A 23,666-nucleotide genomic window follows, 5' to 3' on the forward strand; every position below is an offset into this window, starting at 1 on the left:
CATATAAGGATGATATGAGGGTAAATATCCTTAACTGTATATTTTTTTCTCGGTTATTAATTAAGATATTCAGATGGAAAAAAACGAAAATACTCGAACTTACCTCCTTCATAATATACATATATTTGCAGAACGTACCGGCCAGCCAGCAGCCAACAGTAAGCTAACGATTTACCTTTAATCAACTCAGAATAATATCATATAGCACCTTTTTGGATTTGTCTCAGTACCTGCTATTATTTTCTGCAGAAAAAGATATAGTATTCCATTTAAAAATATTAGTATTATTATTATGTGCCATCAATCCGATAATCTTGAAACTTTTGATTATATTAGATAGGTAATAGAACATTATTCTTGAATTTTTTGGAAGTGATCACTCGAAGGATTGCTTGCAATCCCCACTACCAAAAAATAAATTGAATTTTTTCTACCCTTAATAATTTGATCACGATTGTGAAAAAAATGTATGATATGAACGAGGTAAGTTCAAGTATTTTCGTTTTTTCCATCTGAATATCTTAATTAACAACCGAGAAAAAAATGATACAGTTAAGGGTATTTACCCTCATGTCATCCTTATATGAAGGGTTAGCAACTTAAAATTGTAGGTGATTATCTTTCAACCTAAAACCATTGTTTTCCACACAATATCAATAAAAATTGTGGCCAGGGCCGCTGGACCATTCTTAGCCTATTCTAACGTCTACAAAACATTAGAAAAGTTTTGCCCGACTGCACAATTATTTCTGAGGAATGAAATTATTTCTGATGCTCAAAGCATGAAATTCCCAAATTTTCAACGGATTCAAAAACCACCCTTAGTCGACAGCTGCGTCACAAGGGTTTGCAGACACGGAAGTATGTTACACACGCGGAGAACTCGATACGCGAGGAGGCTCGGGACTTCTTAGAATCTCGACGACGAATGTGCGAGTTACACGATACCGTGCTTTCACATCACACAGAAAGACGTCTCTTTCTCACAGTCAGTAAGACGAAACCTAAGACCAATCCGTTTATTTTCGTCGAAATTTCACGGAGTCGCAGGAACTCTCTATGCGTCCACGAATGCGCAGACAGCTAATTGGAGTTTCCTTTCGTCCCCAAAGCTGATGACGATCTCAAAGTATCTTAGGAATGCTGGGATGCCTTTGGATGGTGCTTGTAATCAAGCTCTCGTCTCATTCGTTTGGCATTTTAAACATAACGCTGGGATTTTCGGGGCTGTAGGGAAGTTTTCGTGCTTTTAAATATTTTGAACCAATCTGTCGTGTAAACAGAACTTCGAGCTTTTGAACATTTTGAATGAGATTTACATGCGATGTAGACAACTTCGAATCCTCGTGCATAATTCAGTGAACATTGTTAAAATTGTTATATTTTTGTGAATGAAGTGCGGTTGAAATAAACCTCTTGCCTTATAATTGAATTCCAAGATTTCAAGTTGAAATTTACTAAGTATTTAATTTAGTCTAGCCCTCTCTAAGTTGATGCAATATATAATAATTTGTATGCTTTAAAATCGATGTAAATTGGTTAGATAGCTGTTACATACATATGTTAGTTTAATTTCTTCGCATTTCCTGTGGTTTAATAAAGTAGTACGTGTCTCGTTGCAATGCAATATCAGTGCTGAATGTATTTCTTTTTCTGTTCAGGGCATCTGTCCAGGAAATCGATTGAGACTCCTGGTCGGCCAATATGATACAGGGGGTTGTTTGGTTGGCAGCAGGCCTGACCTAACCATTTCCGAAGATGGTGTACAGAGACATGGAAAACGGCGTAGCTGGCACGTCCAGCCGAACAGGGTGAGTCATTTGCGGCACAATCCTATTATTAAATTCGAAGAGAATAGTAACGTTCTCTCTCCACCCCTGCTTTAGCTATAAATTTTACTTTGCCCGACATTGTAGCAATTTGCTGACAACATCCATTGAACTAAACGTCGGAGTAATTATTAGGTGTACAAATTAAATCGCCCTGTGCTCATAAAGTTCATCTACAAACGGATCGAACCGTATTCGAGTCTTGAAAATAGTCCCCATCATTTTCTATACATTGTGAATGAATCCTGTAGAATGTTTAAATATAAAATAAAATAATACAATTTAAATCATTGGGTTCGCATGGAAAATATTGATTAGTTTATTAAACTAAAATGAATGTGTGGATCAGAACCCACCATGATAAACTGTATTGTGATTTGAAACCCTGAGGGGACCAAATATTACTTACATACATATTAAACTAAAATGACTGATTTCCCATTAAATAAATAATTGAAATCTTGGAAGAAAAATGTAAACCGATTGTTTTCGGAACGGAGCACAGAACGGGTTTGTACGCGAGCACAAACACCCCTAAGCGGATCGATCGCGCGAGCACAAAAGAAGAATGAGCGCGAAGGATCCGTCGAAATATTCAGAACCGTGGTGGATTGCTCCCTTTAGTACTTCATCTAACTCGATTGGAGGGTATCGACGCCCGATCTATTATCCTCCGGAGGACGCATTTTATTGGCGTTTGCGTGCACAGCTGCCGTCCCGTATTAATTTATTCGCGATTTGAAAAGACGCGGAAATTCATGAAGTTCAAACCCATCGCCCTCCACTCTGTCCCCATCGATCGACTTTATATACGCGGGACGCGGTACAGACACACAATGGCGTCGTCGACGGCAGTGGTTCCATTGTGTTCACCATAACTCCTCCACCCCCGAACCCTTCGTCGACCTAACCAACCCCTCCCCCCTCTTTAAACCCCGGTCATATAGGCTCGAGTTCACGTAGAAACGGGATCTGTCAAAATCAGCTGACGACCAATTCGTTTCCCGGGCCTCTCCTTCTAGCCACTGACTGGGCGTCTGCTATTGGCGTCGCTCAGCATCTGTCACGGACAACCATATAGCGAACACCGCGAGCAGATGAATTAGGCAAGGATCAATTTCATTCGAGCTATCGACGACGCTTCGCGAACACTTTGTAGTGCCAGAAACTTGTTCGCGAATCTTTGGGACTTGAAGATTACTAGGTTGATTGACGGTATGTGATCGATCTTGCTCTGCCATTATTCGAAATATTGTTTAGATTATTAAATATGCTGGTATCTCTAATCAATTACTAAACATTTAAGTATTGCATGAGGTGTTATATCAATTTCATAAACAAAAATATATAAAAAAAACTTTTTAAAAACCACGCTTATATTAAAATGCACTAAGAATGATTGATAATATTTTACACCAAAATATTTTAAGCAGTTAGTTCAAAATTTCTTCTGTTCTAAAATTAGTGTCGGAATAAATAGAAAAATTTAATATAAATTTAAATGAAATCATGACATTAGTGACTGTAAAAATAAAACCGTAGAGCGCTAAACTATATTGACGTAATCTTCGTGGGCGCTCCGCGCTTTTATTTATAGTCGCTAATGTCATGATTTTATTTAAATTTATATGAAATTTGTCTATCTATTCCGACACTAATTTTATACAAAAAGAAATTTTGATCTAACTGCTTAACATTTTGGGGTAAAATATTATTAATCATTTAACTGGATTCGGTATTTTATAGAGAACCAGGAAAAAAAATGAATTTCTCCTTTTTAGTGCATTTTAATATAAGCGTGTATACAAAATTTCAGCAACTATGGGAAGAGGTTTAAAATTCGATTACAAGATCTGACGCATACAACAACAACATCACGGCAAGTTAATATAAGCGTGGTAAAAATGAAACAAATGATACAGAATGGCATTATTCCAGATCGGAAGAAATGTTTGATGCTTTTGACAGTCCACAAAACTGAAAAAATTGCATAAACACGCACGGTGAAATAACTGAAAAGCTCGAAAGCAACGTCGCACTCGTGCACGATAACGTACGATAATGTGGGATTGCTATTTAATGAAACTAGAACATGCAACATAAATCTGTAACGCAAACGAGCCCGCAGTGAATCGCCATTTGGCGTCAGCCCTCGATTCCGCGATCTTCATTACGAAACTCGTGACAGATGTTGGCCGGCACGAAATGAAAATATGTATACGCGTAGACGCGAAACATTAATCACGCGACTCGTTGCATATTTAGTGCGACGCGCTTAATATCCGCCGCGTAATTTTCAATAAATAGAGAACGCGTCGATGGACCGCGCCGAAATCGTCGGAGTTGTTGCGCCGGAAATACGATTATCGATGAATAATTACAGCTTTGCTTGCACTGTGCAACGAGAGCGTATCTGGGATGCACGAGGGGCTATCCTATAATTGCAGTTTAAATTTGCCAGAACTAATTAAATCTGTGATACCGAATGCAAGAAATTAATGGAACACAGTGGAATGAGATCGTCGCGAACTCGTCGACGATCGAAATCGATCGTTCGTCGATCTGGCGGTGCCAGTATGGCGCCAGAAAATATTTTGTCGAATGAAATTAATTATTACATAGTAAATGAACTAGTTCATTCTACAAAAATTAATATAAAATATTAATGGAACACGCGTTGAACGAAATCGACGCGAACTCGTCGACGATCGAAATCGATCAAAAATATTTTGTCGAATGAAATTAATTATTACATAATAAATGAACTAGTTGATTCTACAAAAGTGAATATAAAATATTAATGGAATACGTTGTCGATGATAAATTAATTGTTCATCGATCTGATAATGGCTTTATGCTATGACAAAGTATTTCATCAAAGAACAAACGATTAATGATAACGAGTAATAAATAAATTAGTCATCATATTATATGGCTTTGATGCATTCTGTTAGTAATATTATATAATTTACATCGACAATGTATCGGTACAGTATGCAAGAGTTGATTCAAAGACGTTGATGTATATTTTTTAGGGTGAAACTTGAGAGGTTTAAAAAAAATGCGATCGTGTATGTTACCATTTCGTTCGATAAAGAATATACTTCAGTTGCATCACGATCTCGCATTTATATTCATTTCTCAACCAGCTGAATTTCCGATTGGGATCCTTGAGGGCTCTATCCGCGGGCTGCCGGCCATAACTCAGCCTTTCTTTTATGTTGCCGTAGATTTCGATGTAGAGAGACGGTGGAAAGAAAAGGGGAATAAAACAAAAGAGTTGCATTCACGATGCAAGTATTTGTTATTCAAATAGCCATACAAATAGGTACACGGCGGACGTCAAAACTTGTAACGTCGGGGGTCGAAACCGTGGATATTGTCGAGGCTTCGTGCAAGCCATTTGATTTAAGATCGAAACGATTGGGGTTCGAAAGCAAAACCTTCTTGACTTTCTTCAAGTCACTTGATTTCATCACATTCGGACTAGTATGTTTATATCGGCGTGAAAATGTTTAGTCATGCTAGTAAACGTAGAACCACTAATGATTATCAAATAACCAAGGGGTTAAAAGCTAATCTGGCGTCAGAATAAAATGTCTAGATGTTCCATTCCAAACGATACTCATTTTTATTCTCGAAGTTTCACCCTTTAACCCTTGTGTAGCCGACCGGGCACCCGTTTACTGCATTTCTTTCAACAATTTGTTAATGTCCCTCTAAAAATATTACAAAATTTCTCCGAATGTCCATTCTCTTTGCTCGCTAATATATTAATTTATAGTCTTAAAACGAGAATTTGTGCACATACGTTAAATACAAAAGGTTTAAAATAATCTATACATTTAAAGTTAAACGGGCTTAGCCCTTGACAAGGATTTGAAAGGGAGCCCAAAGTCGCGACACGAGACTTCAGAATAAAATGTCCCATTCGGAACGAGATGGAAATAAAAGGTAGACAGACAGGAGCGAAGTTTCCTCCGTCCCCACCCTTTCGCAGTCGAAGAAGGAGCAGCGAGAAGAAGAAGAAGAAGAAGAAGAGGGGGGAGGAGGGAGGAAGATAGACTCGCGAGAAGAGTTCCTCCGGCGGAACTGGCATTTCCTCGAGATCTTCTTGTTTCTCGTAGGCAGAGAGCGGTTTTTGCGTGTGCGCGCACGATCTCTCCATGAAGATCCGGACGGACGCGTCTCGCACATGCGGACCCGGTTGTCGCTCGTCGACAGAAATACGACTGCCATGCCGTCGGCGTGTAGGGTCAACGTTACGCGGAACGAGCTTCCTCGAAATTGCCTCGTCACGACGGAATTACTCGGATTCAGGTACTCGAGCAGGTGCCCCGGGTCGTACAAACCTAGCGGTATTTTTGTTACCTTCCCTCCCTTGCGGCTTGAAATGCCACGCACGTCGCCAAAACGCGGGCCGTTCTCGCGAAATTCTCGCCATATGTGGCTGGCCAATAACTGCACGATGGCTCCTCGCAGAGTGGACCGAGGAGACTCGCAGCGAAATAGGAATTCGGTTCCCGTTCTCTACGTCAGAGAACCGAGCATATTAATTGTTGCGATTCTCATGCAAAATAAAAATTGTTTGTATCAATTAAAAGATACGGGTGTCACTGGATAACGAAGTTACCACTGCACGGCGGAGTGTAAAAAAATTAGTCCCTACATAAATGATTAATAAAGCTACATTCTTTAAAATTTAACCATTGAATTTTATTTTCAAATCGGGAACGAACTTATGCAATCGTCTGATAGTTCCTTTCTGCATTAATAAATTAATATTCAGTGGCAATAATTTTTGAATAATTCATGTTAAAAAAGTAAACGGACAGTTACTACATTAGGAACAAGAGAAAATATGTTTCAGAAAGTTGACAAATAAAGCAGTGGTCCAAGATATCCTTTTTCCTGGTTTTGCGGGAAAAGTTCGGGATGAAATGGGGCGTCGGAGTCCGAAAACAAGCGTGAAAAGCAAACAGAGCGCGAAGAAGCGCGACAGCCTGGAAGAAATTCGTGAGGGACGAAGACTAAGAAGGGAAGATTTTCAGACGGCGATAGAAGACGTTAAGATCTTCCTGGAAGGAAGGAAGTCAATAAAAATAGATACATAGAGAACAGCGGAGAAAGTGTGGGATGAAGCAACTGGCAAGAAGGGAGTGGGAAAGGGAGGAGGGCCTCACTATGGGTATGTGCATGTGATGAAACGCGTCCGCCCTTCTTTGAGCTAAACCGCCCCGCACATTCCATCGAGATGACTCCAGGGACCCCACTTTGTATTCCCCACAAGCTAGAACGTGTGCGGGTGTTTCTCCGCGCGATCGTGAGAGACATCAAAAGTGATTCGGAAGAACGGGGAACAACAGTGGCGATGACAAACAAATTTGAAACGCAGGACGCGCTAAAGGGCGCCTCTTCTACCACCCGAGGTTCTCTCGAATTTCGAAAAATTTTAAAATGGGCTCATGAGGCCGTACACTTTTCTGGGATATTTCCAACTTGTTTATGATTAAGTCTTGATGTAAGGAAACGGGAACTGCACGATCTAAGGAAACGAATATCCCCTCCACTGGTCTTTGACCCGAATCAAGAGAACCTTATAACCAAATTAAAAAATTCAAAATAAATTAGAAAGAAGAACAAATATACGTATTTTTTGAAGAAAATTGCGTTTGAAACAGGAACTGCAAGAGTCATGAACCCGATACGAAAAATTGGTTCGTAAATTCGAAGAACGATCGTGTGGGCTCGCACATCGTGGCCAATATGGCAGTCGAAGCGTGAAAATGGTGGGATCCTATAAGCGGTTTCGAGTGAATTCACGAGGGATCGGACACCGGTCAGTGAAATTAGAATTTCACTTGTCGCGGGCCGTTTATTCGGAATCGAGCGTCGAATCGAACACCGAACACCGTTCTCCTCGGGAGTGTTTGTGCGAATCGGAGAGAAAGAGAGGCTGCGAAAGAAAGAGGAGGCTGCGAAGTGGCGTCGGAGAGTAGATATTGTCTGGTCTTACGGACATATAAGGGCACCGGTGGTCTTTGCACGGTGAACGAGACAAGGGAAGCTCCATGTAGGGTATCCTGCGGGATCGGCTTCTCGTAAATCGTTCCGAGAGGGTGCAACGGTATGCTACCGTGAAAAAACAAATATCGAAAGGGCCCCTTTCCGCTTTATTCTATTTTATGCCGTCGTAGCTTTTTGCCCGCGTAGATACGCTTCAAACGAGCGCGACGCGTGATTCATCGGCTCGTGCGAACATGCGCGCTATCTTAGTTGAATTATTATTATTATTATTATCATCAATCTGCGAATCTTGATATATTTGTATTAGGTTGTCCCAAAAGTTTCTTCCGGAATGTGTTCCTTTAATGTCGCTAAATAAATACAAACGATACGATAATGTTTATGTTAATATTTTAGTACTTCTTAATATGAATTTGCATTATGTGCATGCATCGAAAACCAACTTTTGGGACAACCTAATATTTATTTAGCAATATTAAAGGATCACATTCCGGAAGAAACTTTTGGGACAACCTAATATCATCTTCAAATTTGCAAGATAAATTACCTGGCCAAGATGAATAGAGGTAGAATCAGGTTAATGCAGACGTTTTCTCGTATTTTACAAATTTGCGCACGTCGTGAACGCGTAAGGCTCCATAATCCGGTTATGAAATGCTATTAAAACGATCCTCGGATAGCAGAACGACGCAAATGTACGTAACAAGGTATAAAATTTCAAACTATCGTGGCTATTCTAATTTGTTTATTTGCAACGGGGAACTACTGGAACTTCCGAAGCGAAGTAACATCGTAAAAATGCAACGAGAAGCAACATAAGCGGCCGCGTTGTTGTTCGGAATTGACTTTAACGGGCAAAGTTGGCGTACGTTACTGGTTGTTACTGACCAACGGAGCCGAGTCAGCCACGATCTGGTTATTCTATTTAACATCGCCGGAGCACGAAGCCACTTTCGCCTACGTCGTGAATACTCCTGTTTCTCTTCTTGCGTCGCTATGGTTACATTCGACCCACCACGATATTGGAGCTGCCACGGTGTTTACAATATTTAAATAACGTGTCCGCCGTGTTTTCAAACCGTGCAACAGCGTATACTCATTTTTCAACGTTATCTAATGTTGTTTGATTATACGAATCTGCTGCTTGACGAATTTTTACGAGTCTAATGTGTAACGTGTATCATCATTAGACTGCGGATCTTTATGCAAAATAAAAATTTCTTACCTGATTTGCAACAAACTGGAGTACGATAGAAATTCGTCCCCATATGTTCAGCAGGTTGAGAATAATACAATAGTATGTTTAAATTTTCCTAATGTTTTTGCTGTTTTAAATTACACCTACTCATTTTTTATACATTTATCTTCGGCAACGTTAAGCACACAGTCTTCGCAAACAATCGTTTACACGTACACGCGCATATACTGTCGCATAAAATGCATATGTGTAATGCTGAAGTGGTGTAAGTCAATTTGCTGTCTAGAATTTTTTAGAGATCGTAGCATACTTTGTCATATGAGTAAACACCGTACCACTCGAGGGTTAAACAATCTTTTCGGTCGTGATGTACGTGAGTCTACTGTGTTTAAGATATTTGAAAAATCCAATGGTTAATTGTAGCCTGTTAGGAAGATAGCGAATAAATTGCTGGGCGAAATCGGCGAACGGATCGCCGGAAGTGTCGTTCTGCTCGCGTTTTGACGGTTGGAGGACCAACGACCGAGATTCTCCTCCCATTAACAAGAAGGCAGGCGGCGGCAACGGCTGCGTGCGAAGCGGATTCGTCGCCCGGGGTGACGGGATCTTAAAACCGTCACTGCCGTCGGCGTCCGAACGAGCGAACTGCCGTTGCACCGGCTGAAAATGGCATGGAAAAAGGAACAGAGAGGGGAAAATCCGTAGACAGGAGGATCGGCGAGACGGTACGGGGGGAACGGTACCGGGCGAGAGCAGCACAGGCCGCTCGGGAGCGTGAAGGAGAACGGGAGTCGTCTGGGCGTGGGCCGAGGTCTTTAACGGGCAGTATCAATGAACTGCGAAACTTGTTCGCGTGGGATTATCTACTCTCTCGGTAGTAGCACGATGCTCGACGCCGATCGACGCTGGTGTCGAGATCCTAACGAATCGGTCCTCGTACCGATGAGATCGGGAAAAATCGTATCTACCGGCTGATCGACTCTTACCTCCGTACAGGGTGTATAAAAAGTAATGGTCATCCGTCCTAGGGGTAAAACTACACCTCTGGATCGGTGGACATTTGTAAAAGAAACTTCTCCCACCAACATTATTTATAACGAAGAAAATCGTTGTTAAGGTTTCTCTATTTATCGAGAATAGAAAAAGTTTAAAAGGAAACATATGTGTCGCAAACAACTAGTTATTGAAATATAACCTGTTGAAGTTTTTGCAAAATTTGATTGTTTGTTATACGTATTTTATTATTTTATACGTATTTTTATTGTTGGAGTTATAGGTACAGACAAAAATCTCCTACTGCAGTCCATCTGACCGTGTCGATGAGACAGAACATAATCGTGTGCGTGTCTCGAGACAAACGAAATTTAAAGGGACATTCGTCGCCAGGCCCGTCTCAAGTCATCGTCTCCCTGCCCATTTGGATCATAAATTTGAAATGGTAAAATATCAAAGAAAACTTTTTGTCCATTGTTATACATAACAACACTAATCGTACATTATAAAATGCTACCGGACCTCACTCTTCCTCTACGACTTGACTCCGAACTGGCCGAATTATTTTACAACGAAACTGATTGTTTTAAAGCGAAAGAATCCGGCCATTATGTTTGCGATAATGTTATAAGCTTATAGCTTTGACAAAATTACCCTTTCTCTGCCAGTAACGAATTAGTCGCGTGACATTCTGACATGCGCACGACAGAAACGAAACGCGTCACGTGGCCTGGTGGAAGCGTGGGGGAATAGCGTCGTAAAAGGGAAGGTAGAGTAGGGGGACAAGTCTTAACCTTTTGCACTCCGAATTATTTTTCAATTCTGTTGCCAAAAACTTCCTACTATTTTAAGTGTTTTATTTGAAATTTACCTCCAGGGTCAGTTTCTTGACTGCTACTAATTTTAAACAATTCTGTTTGCTAATTATATTAAATATAGCTCTCAAACTTTGTTGTAATTTATATTTGTTTTTAACTAAAAAAATAAGAAATTGAGTAAATAAAGGAAGAAACAAATACATATAAAAACCCGATTCATTTACATTTTTCTTTCTCTGATGTTGAGTCATACTGGACAAAGGAGTGCACAGAGGGTTAATCTGGCGACTCGGTTAACATTGACGAATGCTGTTAATACCATGATACAGTAAGACCAACAGTTGCAATTTCATGGTTGCAATTGAAAGTCGGTCGGCTGGAATTTATGTCTAATTCGTCCGATAGAATGCACTCATTGAACACATTAGAATCACTCCAGCGCATTAATCGAGCCATCCCAGAATCGGAAAAGTTGGTTTTGGCGAAATTCGTTTCCCCCAATAGAAAGCACGCATTATCAACTTCGAATCATGCACGTGTTCGACGTTCCACCGCGCCGAGCTAGCCAGGAAATTAGAGTTTTACGCGAGTTCCAGGGTTAAATTTAGTTATTTATCTAACGGAAGCTCACGAGAGAGACGTTGAACGTCGAGCAATTTACAGTTCCGCCGATTTATAAAGCAACATAACTACAGGATAAGAAAAAGGTGGGAAAATGGCGGAAGGTGTATCTTTTCAGATGCAGTTCGATTTTAGATCGTGGACAGATAGGAACACGGGACCTTATTACGGAGGGGAAAGTTGTACTTATTCCAGGCACTACCTGTTACGTTATAATCAGTCCCGTTAATCTACATCTGGTCAACGCTTTTAATATGCGGAATGACGTAATGATCCAAGATACCGCGATCGATCCTACGCGTTTCCGTAATGAAGTCACCCACGTGCGTACGAAAGTTCGCGGAGCCTGTGCAAACATATTAGGAAATTCGTACAGCTGCATCCACAAGTCCGCCAGTCCTTGAAGTGTGAGTCGAACCTAAATGGTGTATATTTAACCCTTAACCCTTTGCACTCCTTTGTCGAGTGTGATGATGCGATAAATCGCGTTTTTATATGTATTTGGTTCTTCCTTTATTCATTTAATTTCTTATTTTTTAGTTAAAAACAAATGTAAGTTCCACAAACATAAATTACAACGAAGTTTGAGAGCTATATTTTATATATTTAAAATAAATAACAGTTAAAGAATTGTCCTTGGGGAAGTAAATTTCAAATAAAACATTGAAATTAGTAGAGAGTTGTTGGCAACGAAATTGAAAAATAATTCGGAGTGAAAAGGGTTAACCCTTTGAGGATGAACAGCTCTGAAGTTGCAAACAAAACATTGAAATTGACAAAAAATCATTTATTTCCTTAATTAATAAATAATAAAAAAGCTTTGAAGATCAGCTTAATTTAATGAAAGACTGTAGGAATGGTGTACCAGTTTTCGCAGAAAATGTTTGTTTGGAAACACTGTGAGAAAAACTGTGTCAGTCGCTGTATGTAAATTAATGGCTCGGAACGGGAAGGATAAAAGTGAGAAAGCAGGAAAAGCGAGGCAGGAAGGAGGCGAGAAATAAAAGAGATTGGATCGGTGAGATAAATAGTGTTAGAAAAGAGCTTAAGCAAGAAAAAAAGTGAGACAGTTGGCGAGATCGGCGAAGTAAAAAGTCAGGACAATAAAAAGGCGAAGAGGAAGGACGCTGGAAGACACGATAAAAGGAGGAGCGAGCGGCGCGCGCGCGAAGTATGGAAAATCTTTGGGAACGAAGAAAAGATTCAGAAGAGGGGAATTTAAGAGGTTAAAGAGGTCGTCCGCTCAAGGGAAAGAGGTGAACTTGCCGGAACCACTGTTAGAGATAAGACAAGAGCTGAAGGAACACTGGCAGAGTGAAGAAGGTCATAAGAGTCTAAGAAGATAGGGGATGAAACGAAGAAGACGGTGGCGGAGAAAAGTGGAAGGGAAAAGAGGTCTGAAAGTAGAAAAATTGAAAAGAGGTTCGAGAGGGAGACATCAGAGAAGTTGCTACGAAATTGCGTCTTCCCTAAATCGAGAAATAAAAGTAAACTATTTTTTGCAGTTTTTTCCGGGTGTGGAAATTGTTGCAGAACTTTCTTACGTTTCTACCCACTTGAACGCCTCTAATTTGCCGTTGAACGCGACGCACAGATTTCATAACAAGTATTCCTGTACTCCGTGGTCTGGAAAGAGTGTCTGGTTGCCGCGAGAAACATTGGTGTTTGCTGTTACGAAATTGGAATGTGGAAAATATGAAAGACGATAGCTGCTCGATCCGTTTCAATCTATTCCACTTGCTAACTCTGCGAAGCACGCTGCTCTATCGGACTTTGAAATATTGTAACGAGATCCTTCCAAAAATGTTGTACGGACATACATACATAAATCTGTCATCAAGAACGCTGAAACATTTCACTTATCATCAAATAATATTAATATCGCCGCGGTCGTTTTCATAAAGATTGAAAGATCGCATTAGAATATTAATCTCCGCGTTCTCACGTTTTACTTCCCTCACTATCCAGCGGGAGTCCGCCTGCTTACAATAATATGCAAATCCGGCGTCGATAAGACCACTTGTCATTCCCTCTCCTAGGAAAACCGCTTTCGAACGGTTAATGAAGATTCATCCAATCAGCAGGTACCTTTTGATGAATCGAAGGGTCATTACAGCGTCGTGATTCATTGAAAGGTCTATTTAATAAATTATTACTAACCACCGAATCTTTATGGATATTCCAGAAAATATATCAAACCTCTTTTTATACCTTAAAAATTATTGAATGAATTATCTCATAATAATATCATTAAGTTTTGTTGATATACATGTTCTGTTAATTAAAATATACAAATTCCATAAAAGCGTATAAATCAATAACATACGATATTCACAATATAAACAAAATATAGTGAATATAATAAGAATATAAAATTTACAAGTCAAAATACAGTAATCACAGTAAAAATATACAAAAATAGAATGAAAATATTTTTGGAAATTTTCGCATGTCAACTCCGCAGATCGCACACGCGGTACGACAGCAATAATCGCGCGTGGAAAAGGGACGAAAGATAATAATTATACGGTACGATGAGCGATGGAGATCGTCATCGCGGGTGTCCTCGAGTCCATACAGCACCGACGTGAAGGATCATCATCATGATCCACGTTCGAGATACGATAGCCTCGACGAGCGGCTCTCGACGCAGGACGACGATGATTTTTCCCGTCGCGAAATGTTGCATTGACGGACGCCAGCCGCACGGTAATTACCGCGAAAATATGGCGTTCCCTGTTTATAATGAAGCCCGCTTCCTTCCTATCGATCGCAACGGGGAAAATGATTAAACTGCGCGTCGGGGATGGGGAATTTTTCACGGGGATGAAATACCGCGGCCGCTCCGAGGCCGTGCAGTGTACATTTTATTACGCTGTTAATACATAGTATAGCCGGCGAGCAAGTAGTAAGTGCGACCTTGCGATATACAGGGTGATTTACGCGAATCGAACGAGCTTTTTGCCGTCGATCGGAACGGAACGAACGCGGTCCATTTTCTTTATACGCAGTGTCTTCATTCTCAATGTGTTATTCTCAGTGATACAAATTTCGAGCAGCATTTACTAAGTATGTTTATATTGTCAATTCCTGTAAATCAAATTCTATTTTGTTGTTATCGATTATTCTAAGGAATCATGAACGACAATGTAAAATAAATTGTGGTCGAGTGGGTTCAAGGAGTAATCGCCGTAATAGACTTCGACTCTGCAATTCGAGTCTTCTCAGCTAAATTAGTTCGATTTCGTGGTATCTTTCAGGACGAGACTTCATCTCTCGATGTACCAAACTAGCAGCAAGTTCGGCTTCCGTTCCCATGCATAGCTCGCAATCCTTAACGGCAAGGTGGTATAGAAAAATCCTTATCAGACGCTGAGACAGACCGAAGGTCCTGGCTGCGCAGGAGGCAGAGAGAGGCTCCTTTCGCGTTTCCATGGAGACCGTCTTTCTATCTCCTCTGTTTCTCTTGCCCTGCCTCCTTTCCCACCCCCTCTTTCCACCCACACGTTTCTCTTCTTCGCCCTTCGTCTGCCTTCTCTGTCCAGCCCAGCGTCGGTTATTCTCGTTCTTATTTCATCGCATCCCCTCTGTCTCCCTCTCTTCCATTCCTCTCTTCCTCCCTCTCCATTCGCTTTCACCCCCGCTGAATCCCTCTCTGTTCACCGTCCACGGGGTAACACGGCTTTCACAGTTGGCGCCGCGACGCTGGTATCGACCGACGCCCTCTTCCACCCCCTCGTGCCAGGCCAACCCCCATACAGCCCCTACTCTTTTTCAGTTTGAAGCCAGCCTAGCTATAAACAACCCCCTCTCCTCGCTCCTACTACTACGAGGAGCCCACTACTATAGTACTATTCGATTCATACCGGGAAAGAATGTAATAGTGGTATCGCGTGCAGCTTTAATTCACGAAACCAACCCGCATTATGCCGCCGCGGCCGCTTTTATCTTTTCGACGCCGACGCCCTTCGCCACCCTTCTCGGATTTCCGGCGATTCCAGCCAACCCCCTGTCTTCGCGACAGAGAACATTGCCGATTAACCCCTCATGGTCAGTGTCCACGGTCGACAGGCCACCAACAAACAACCGTCCGTTGCGTTAATCTGCTCTAACCTAATTTTTGCAAGCTCAGAGGGAGTAAGAATGTACTACGTACAACCCCAAAAATTTCCACAAAATCAAAATAATGTAATTAATGAAATCGAAACAAAATCACAGTGAGTGCTGCTTTACCCTTTTCGCATCCTAAAAATCTGAGTAAAATTCGATTTATTCGAATATATATATATCATGTTGAAAATGAATTATTGAAACTGGTCAAGAATTAGTGTTTAATAGGTTGCAAATAATAGAACAGTATTTTGAAATTCTTCTAATGTTTGAATTGCTAGAAAGTTAATTAGCTACATAGAAGTTTCTTGATAAATCCACGATCGAGCTGATAGAAACCTTGCGTTCAAGAACCGTTGTCCTTGAATTCGTGGTCGATTCTCGTTGCAAGAAAAACCAGCATGTGCGAAATAGCCGTGGTCGTTCTTGTCGCATTCCATCGATGCGCGAGCAAGTTTCGCATCGCTGGAAAAAGCGCGATAATTAAAGGTTGGCTAGCGGTTAATTAACAAGCGGTGACACCGGTGCGTCGTCTTGCAGAAACCTGCGAAAGAGCAAACAGACGACAAAACGCGCGGACTAAACCGATGAAAATATGGAAGGCAAACCGTGATAATTACAGAAGTTGCAAGAGGCGTTTCTGCGCGGAACCGGCAAGACGCAAAGAAAGGATTTAATGCGATCGTAACGGAGCCAGACGTTTCCTTAATGGGCTCTCATTCAGAAGATTACATAAACGAGAAACTTGTTTCGTTTGCTGGCCGCGCCTTTGTTTAAAGTTTACTCTCCGAACGCGCGATTTTTCTGCGAACAATGCAACTCTCAGATGTGTTCAATTTATCGCTTAGACTGGAAACACGTTGCTGATTATTCTTCATTATAATTACACTGCGGATCGTTATGCATGTATGCGAAGTGTGCAATCTTAAAATACAAGCAGACGTACACAAGTAACGTTTTGTTTAAAATTTTGACTTTGGACACATTATAATTTTTGTAAGCGAATTTGAAGAAAGTGGAATCATGTGAAATGTTATTTTCAGTGATAGTAGCCTTTGTAGATCTGAAACAAATAAAAATCGTACTAAATTCTGTGGAGTTTTCTTTTCTAGTATTTTTTGAACATATTTTGAAGCCATAAATGCATAAAGATCCGCAGTCTAATCATCAGTCTTATCACAACTTTTGAAATTTTTGTAATGTAAAAAAAGAATATGGACATACAATGATATAATCGAACATCACTTTCTTAAACTTTGTTTTTTGAGTGTATCTGAAGCAGTTGTCCTAGAGCTTTGCAAATTAATGAAATAGACATTGAACTGTGTTCGCTGGCAGATGTTATTAGTCGATTCCAATTGTTACTGGCTTAAGAGCAAAGCTTAAACAGGGGTTTCGTCGTTCGCGATTTCCATCTTACAATTAGATTGGCACGACCCCTTAAAATATGTGGCACATGTAGTCAAGAGCCGTGTACATGTCACCAGGGAGTTGCTAATCCAACTGGATGTTGCTGATCCTCCCCGATAAATGATGAGCAACGCCCAAGAGACACGACTGTGTCACACAAGAGTTTATGACCTTTGTGTACGGCCACGTGAACATGCCGCCATTTCGTCGAACAACACGGTTGCAGGGAAATCCAAATCGAAGACTCGCCACATAGCCCGATTTTTCTAAACTTACTAAATGTATAGTACACGTTTAAACATTTTAGCTACTTGGATCAGACAAAGTACAGTTTCGCATTTAATTCTGTCGTGTCATAAAGAAATATAAATATGGCATCATTTCTTCAGAAACTGTCTAATTTTAAGGCGGTAGACTCGTTTCCAGAATTGCAAGGGTGCGTGATGCGCGTTCTCATTTCTCGATAGTACAAAGATGGGATTTTTCAGTACTCAGAAGCGCTAGATAAAAGATTAATCTAGATCGCGATCGCCCTCGAAAGTCCTATTCTTATATTTATGAGGCGTAACTTGAATTATTCGGCAGCATGTAGCTGTCGCAGCTTTATGAAAATAGCGCAGCTGTATTTGCTGATGCAAATTACGCCCCGTAAATGTAAAAATAGAACTTTTTAGAGCGATAGCGGCCTAGATCGGTCTTTTATCTATCGCTTTTGACTACTGAAAACCCCCATTTTTGTATTATCGAGAAACGAGAAGCCGCATCCTTGCAATCCTAAAAACGAGTCTGCCCCCTTGAAGAGAGTCAAATTAATCTCATACACATTGTTGGTTAAAGTACACAGCGTGCAAGGTTCACGACTTTCTTCTGCTAAATTGTTTTAATACTTCACAATAGAGATACTTATTGAAACAATTCAACTACCTAACTGTAACCAATACATGAACATAATAGCTGTACACAAAAATGCCTGGAAAGATGAACGACGAAAGGGTAAAGTGTACACGTATACGTACACGACAAATCCAGAAAGTTTATGGTAAATATGAGAAATTCTATGCGATTCTCCAGCGACAGCATGGTTGCCCGATCGCAAACTCGATCATGTCGGTGCTCGATTCAGTGACTCAGCCTCGCTGCAAATCTGATTACGACCGGTTTACGTACGGCTGAGACTCTCGACAGGGATTTCTTCGTCGCATGGGGGTTGGCGCGAACGAAACTAATGCGAACGAAACCGGATTAGATTTGATTTTCGGGTGCATTCGGGACAACGAGACTAATTTACGATTCGGGATTGGAAGACGGGAGATCGGGGGATAGGCCTGCAACCGAGGGAAGATCGATGTCGGGGGCTGCTAACAGCGGAAAAGCTCGTTCCGGAGGATACAAGGGTGGATTCGATGCATTTGCATCTTACTTGGTGTAATAATGGCTGCTGGCGGAGCTGAAGGTAATTATCTTCGGGCGATTTATCTGCGGCCGGTTTCCCAGACAGATTTAATACCCCCGTGGCGCGTGTAAAATTATGGTTAATACCCACTGTTACGTCCCGGAGTCTGACTTTCGCGAAAACTATCGTTCCGCGACCCATTCCCCTTACTGGACGCTCTCAAATGCGATACAACCTTTTGTCCACGCGGCACGTTACGTCCGACGTCTGACTGGGAACCACGACTTTCGCGAACATGCGTATTCTACTTAGCGCTTACAGTAGATTCGCCCCAAAGCGGCGGACGAGAACAGAGATAACTGAGACGGCACGAATCTTCGCAGGGAAATATCTAGCAACTTATCGGACAGTTGAGTATAGCGATCGGTGAAGACAGGCAGGCTTCCTTTATGCGAGCTGCTTCCGTTGCTCGCTGACGGCTGCAGTCGAATCAGGCTGGATCGTCGTAGGAAGGACGATGATCCTCACTCGTCCTGGGAAGATCACGTCGTCGGTGATCCTCGGTTGGCGGGAGATACCCCGCTGTTGTCCTCCGTCTCGCGTTCGTTGACGCGCACGAGCTTTCGTAATTGATAGCGACGAACGCGAATTGAATAGGAGAGTATTGCAAGCGCGAGGATGTAGGGAGAAGAACTAAGCGAGACTCACTTATTAAATTAATAACTGGGAATATATTTGTAACGTATGAAATGAAATTATAATGAACTAGAAGCGCGTGTTATATCAGGACCGCTCAAAGGCGGATGAGAGCGAGGACTCGTCGGAGTCTGGACCGGGACATCCAGGAGGCGACGAGCCTCGCTGGAGTCTTGAACGAACGTGACAGACTGGCTGTCCGAATTGAACTGACTGAACTCTTTTTAGGATCGTGAGGTCGAATACATAGGTGTCTTATTTTCTACCGGATGTCTCGTTAGACATAACGCTATGGATGTTATGAGAAGCGCGCGATTAATGATTACGGTGAATGCTACGTGATACTGCTACGGGGAATACATTAAGATATGATTATTATACAAGGGTTAAGATAAGAATGGGTATATGGTATGAGGTGAGAATCGGATCTGATGAACGGAGCGAAGTATGACTACTTATAACTAATCAATATTCTTAATAATTACGGTTACAATATCCTACTCTTATTGGCTATGCTTATAACCTATGGCAACACGTCGGCAGACGTGACACCCACCTTACATTTTTAGGATGTTTAAGGCGATGGGGTGGGGTGGAATGAGCTAATTAGTTCAAGACCTTTTCTCCCTTTCTCTCTCTATCTTGTGTACACGATCTCACTTAAAAAATACGTGATAACATATTTATTTTATATTTTATGAATTCAGAAATGCTATGAGTCCAGTTTAGAAATCATTCATAAATGAGCTGTATAAAGTTTATGTTTCACTGCATCATTTTTTGTAATGTTTTCTACTTCGTCAACTAATTTTTGCCAGGAACGCACGAAGTCCGCAGTAATTGCGGTTTCGGTGAATTTTGGCTGTCGTGCCTGAGACTAGTCTTTTCATTAGCAGAGGGAACGAGCAGCGCGCGAAGGTATAGCAATTAAGCAAAGTCACAGGGGTCTGGTCTGACGGTTCCGACGTCGTCGGGGTGCGCACTGTTGACAGTTACCGATTTTCCAGCTGCTCGACCTCATTGTTTTAAGTAGTCCCGAGGCTCTTAGGAGCCTTCGATCAACCGGAAACGAGGACAGGAGGTAGCTGGAGCCTGCAGGAGGCTCGATATCCTAGCGGAGAAATATCCGCGGGGAATGTGGGTCAGTCCTTATCGTGCCAACCCTCGAAATAACGACGTGCCACACCCCTTTCCCTGGTATAAGTACCGGGCCAAGTCCCGCGGGAGGTCTCGTCATCGATAAACCGTGATCGAGCGTTGACCGCAAATCATTTCGGCCCCATTTCATCCGCCGATCACGCCTAATGGTTACCATGACGACTAGCACGCCGGCGAAACGGTCTCGCGTACCGCCCCGGAAAAACACGGGGAAAATAAACGAATTTGAAACTCGCGTTTCGAGCATGGCGAACGATAACGGAATAGCATCCTTTTGTCGGGGAGATATTGTCGCGGGAAACGCGCTGTGTGCCTAACCGAGGATGCAGACAACGATGTCGGCTTCTAGGGGATGGTTTTGTTGAAGAGCAAGCTACTGTGCCGAGCTTCGAGCATCACTGCTGCTTGACACACGACAAATGCATTGTTTCTGCCTTTCTGACTTCGGAATCGAAGATTTTATCATTCGAAAGCGTCGAGAAATTACAGCTATGGCTTTCATCCCCTATTATAATCAATCTTACACCAGTTCTACATCAAACATTTCACATAATTTGTATATGGTAAATTGCCATTGACCGGCGAATGGACAGCGGATTTTACGCATTTGTCAAGAATTTTCTTTAAGAAGAATTTTCATGTATCCAACGTCAGCATTCGTACCCAGAAAGCTGTGCTTTCGTATACCTTGTCGATATTCTAAGAAGCATTTATCGTGTAAATTCTGTATGATATTCGATTTTATCGAGCGAATAAAGGAGCCGCGAAACACAAGTAGATACGAGGACATCTTTCAGCTGTCGCGGCCCGAGAATCAAGGGTGGAGACAGAATAAAAGTGTAGCACGCTTATGTGTAACGCAAGGTTTGAAGAGCTTCTATTATTGTAAAGCAGCGGACGATGAGCCCAGTGATTGCGCTCTAGGGGGATGCAAGCCTCTCCTCTCCTCGTTCCATCTCCTTTCCTCACTCTCCCTCTGTGTCCCCCGTTTCTCTTTCCACGAGCCAGACCCCTCCACCCTCTCCTTCGCTCCAGTTTTGTCGACGAAATTGCATTTTCCCTTGCAGCTTCGCGGTTCACCGGTTGGAAAGAAGGCAAGTGCGCTTCGCGTGCTTACGCGGGTATACACTGGGTGTGCAAACTTGCAACTGCGGGCTTTGAATGTTCCTGATTGGTTCCGATCGCCACTGTGTGGTTTCAGTGGACATCGACAAAACTGTTCGTTCAAATAAATAATTGTAAACGGTCTTCAATGAGTTTCAAAGGACCAATACTGCTATAATATGTTACAGACCTTTTCACAAGAATCAGAGTACAAAGTTGATTTATATTAAAAGATTCTTTAGAGTACGAATAAACGTATAAATTGAATCAATGACTGTTAACACATTCGCTACCAGCGTCACAGATATTACATTACCGTCCCCTAAAAAAATTTAAGCATTTTTACTTAAATTTTAAATTAATTTTTTAATATTGAAGCAGCCTATATTGCATTCTCCTTTTCATTCCAGCTCTTAATTAAAAGACAAATGATTATGTATGTAGTATGTGACGTCCTCTAAGTCGCAACAATTCAACAATGAAAATGAGCGGTGAAATAAATGCTGGTCCACTCGCAAACCGCAGTCTAATCATAACGCGAAACAAGCGGCGGGTTCGTGCGATCAAGTTTTACAGGAAAATCGAACTACTTTTGTAATTGCACGCTATGGACCGTTTCAATTAACGTTTCATTCTGCCCCCGTTCGTTTAAAAGGATTTCACGGCTCGCGCGTTTATGGGCGGCGCAGATTAATGTCGAGGATTTTACGAGCGCAACATTATGGATCGCCGGCCCGTGAAAATTCGGGTCTACGAGCGAATCCCGGTATTCCGATAAAATCGCGTCGCAATCGTCGAAGAAGATTTGCTGTGTTGTTTTATCTTGTACTGTAGCAGAAGTGGGTTATTTTATTGTGGCTGGGGGGGAAAAAGAACAATTACCACAGCGCTAGTTTCTCGAGGAGATTCAATAAACAGATTGATGAAATTAACGTCGCTACGGAACAGGAGGAACTCGAGAGTACTCTTGGAGTTCTAGTTTTAAAACAAGAGACAAGGGAACGAGTTTGCTGTTGACCCACTAACTTTATTAACAGATCTCTGCAAAAAAAATCTCGGAAATTTCGCAATTCTCATTTACTAGATTGATGGATCTTGTTACTTTTTCAAGGCTGTTCCGTCGTAAAAGCCTAAGTGAACGCCATAAACGACGAAGCGCGTGGCCAAAAAATAGCGAATCCACCATATTTAGAATATTCGACAAACCCTAAGAACACGCAGCTGACGAACACACGCTGAATCGTTTTAACCGTTAGCGTACCGAGGTTTATAGTTTTATAGCCATAACCGAATGTACCTCTAATCACACTCTTCCTAATTTTCCACTACTTCCACCACCTTTTAAAACACACCACGTCCACGTCTACCTTCCAGCTTTCCTAATTTCTATGCGATCGCAACAAGACCAGAACTGTTTCGATTAACCGAATCACCAAGAACTCCAAGCACAGTCGAGTCTTGCATCTTGAATAATAAAGAAACGTGTTCTCCGGAGTTTGTCGATACACTCATTAAGGTGGTTTACTTGTAACTAATCGGTGTTCGATCTTTTCTGTGCAGGTGGTGACTCCTCAGAAGTGCGGTGACGTGTATTTTTACGATCTTCCAGCGAATCGGGGAAGCCCTGCACCACCATCGAGACACGATTCACCCTTGACTTCGAACAACGACCAATTACATAACACAGGTAAGTTGCAACCCCCTTTGTCGGCCTTTGTACGATCCATTTGAAACATCCCTTTGCACAGAATATATTCATGTCAGAGGAACGAAGTCAATCTCCAAAGTGTACTATTTAGCGGATATCTCGGAAATTGTGTGGCGTGCACGATAAAAAAGATGATTGAGGATGGAAGCAAATGTTCAGTATATGCGAGACACCCTGTACTGCAGATACAGAAACGTCGACGAGCGTCCTCTCGCTTTGATCATCCGTAACGAATAGACGCAATCGTAACAGCAATTTCTTCGAGTGACACTAGCAGTTGCCTTCATCTTCAACCGGAGGTACGCGTGGTCGTTTCATCCTGCATAAATAAAAGCCATTTGATACGTCGACCGCGACGTAACGAGATTAACAATTTCCTGTGAATTTTGACCAGCACCTCAGACCTCTTTATCGTCTCGTGCAACCCTAAAACCTATACCGGTTTCCATGTCAAACGTACTTCAGTATCTAAACTTCCATTTCAAAATGTACGAGAATAGTTCACTCAATTTCATTCTCTTCCTGTTTTGAATTTATTGTACTCCCAGTGAAATTCTTCACCATTATTACACAATTTTACTAAAAATAAGATAAAATTCCT

At 41.7% G+C, this 23,666-nt stretch overlaps 1 protein-coding gene across 5 annotated transcripts in view; it reads left to right on the plus strand.

Annotated features, from left to right (window-relative positions):
* The window catches only part of P130cas (Serine_rich_CAS and FAT-like_CAS_C domain-containing protein p130CAS), an 82,906-nt gene that overhangs the window by 50,981 nt on the left and 8,259 nt on the right, over positions 1 to 23,666 (plus strand). For all 5 annotated transcript variants that reach the window (XM_076423930.1, XM_076423932.1, XM_076423933.1 and 2 more), the window contains 2 exons: positions 1,662 to 1,811; positions 22,918 to 23,044. In XM_076423930.1, coding sequence (XP_076280045.1) covers positions 1,662 to 1,811; positions 22,918 to 23,044 — 277 coding nt within the window. The remainder of the gene's footprint in view (positions 1 to 1,661; positions 1,812 to 22,917; positions 23,045 to 23,666) is intronic.

The sequence above is a fragment of the Lasioglossum baleicum genome, chromosome 5 (assembly GCF_051020765.1).
Source record: "Lasioglossum baleicum chromosome 5, iyLasBale1, whole genome shotgun sequence".
Lineage (NCBI taxonomy): Eukaryota > Metazoa > Arthropoda > Insecta > Hymenoptera > Halictidae > Lasioglossum > Lasioglossum baleicum.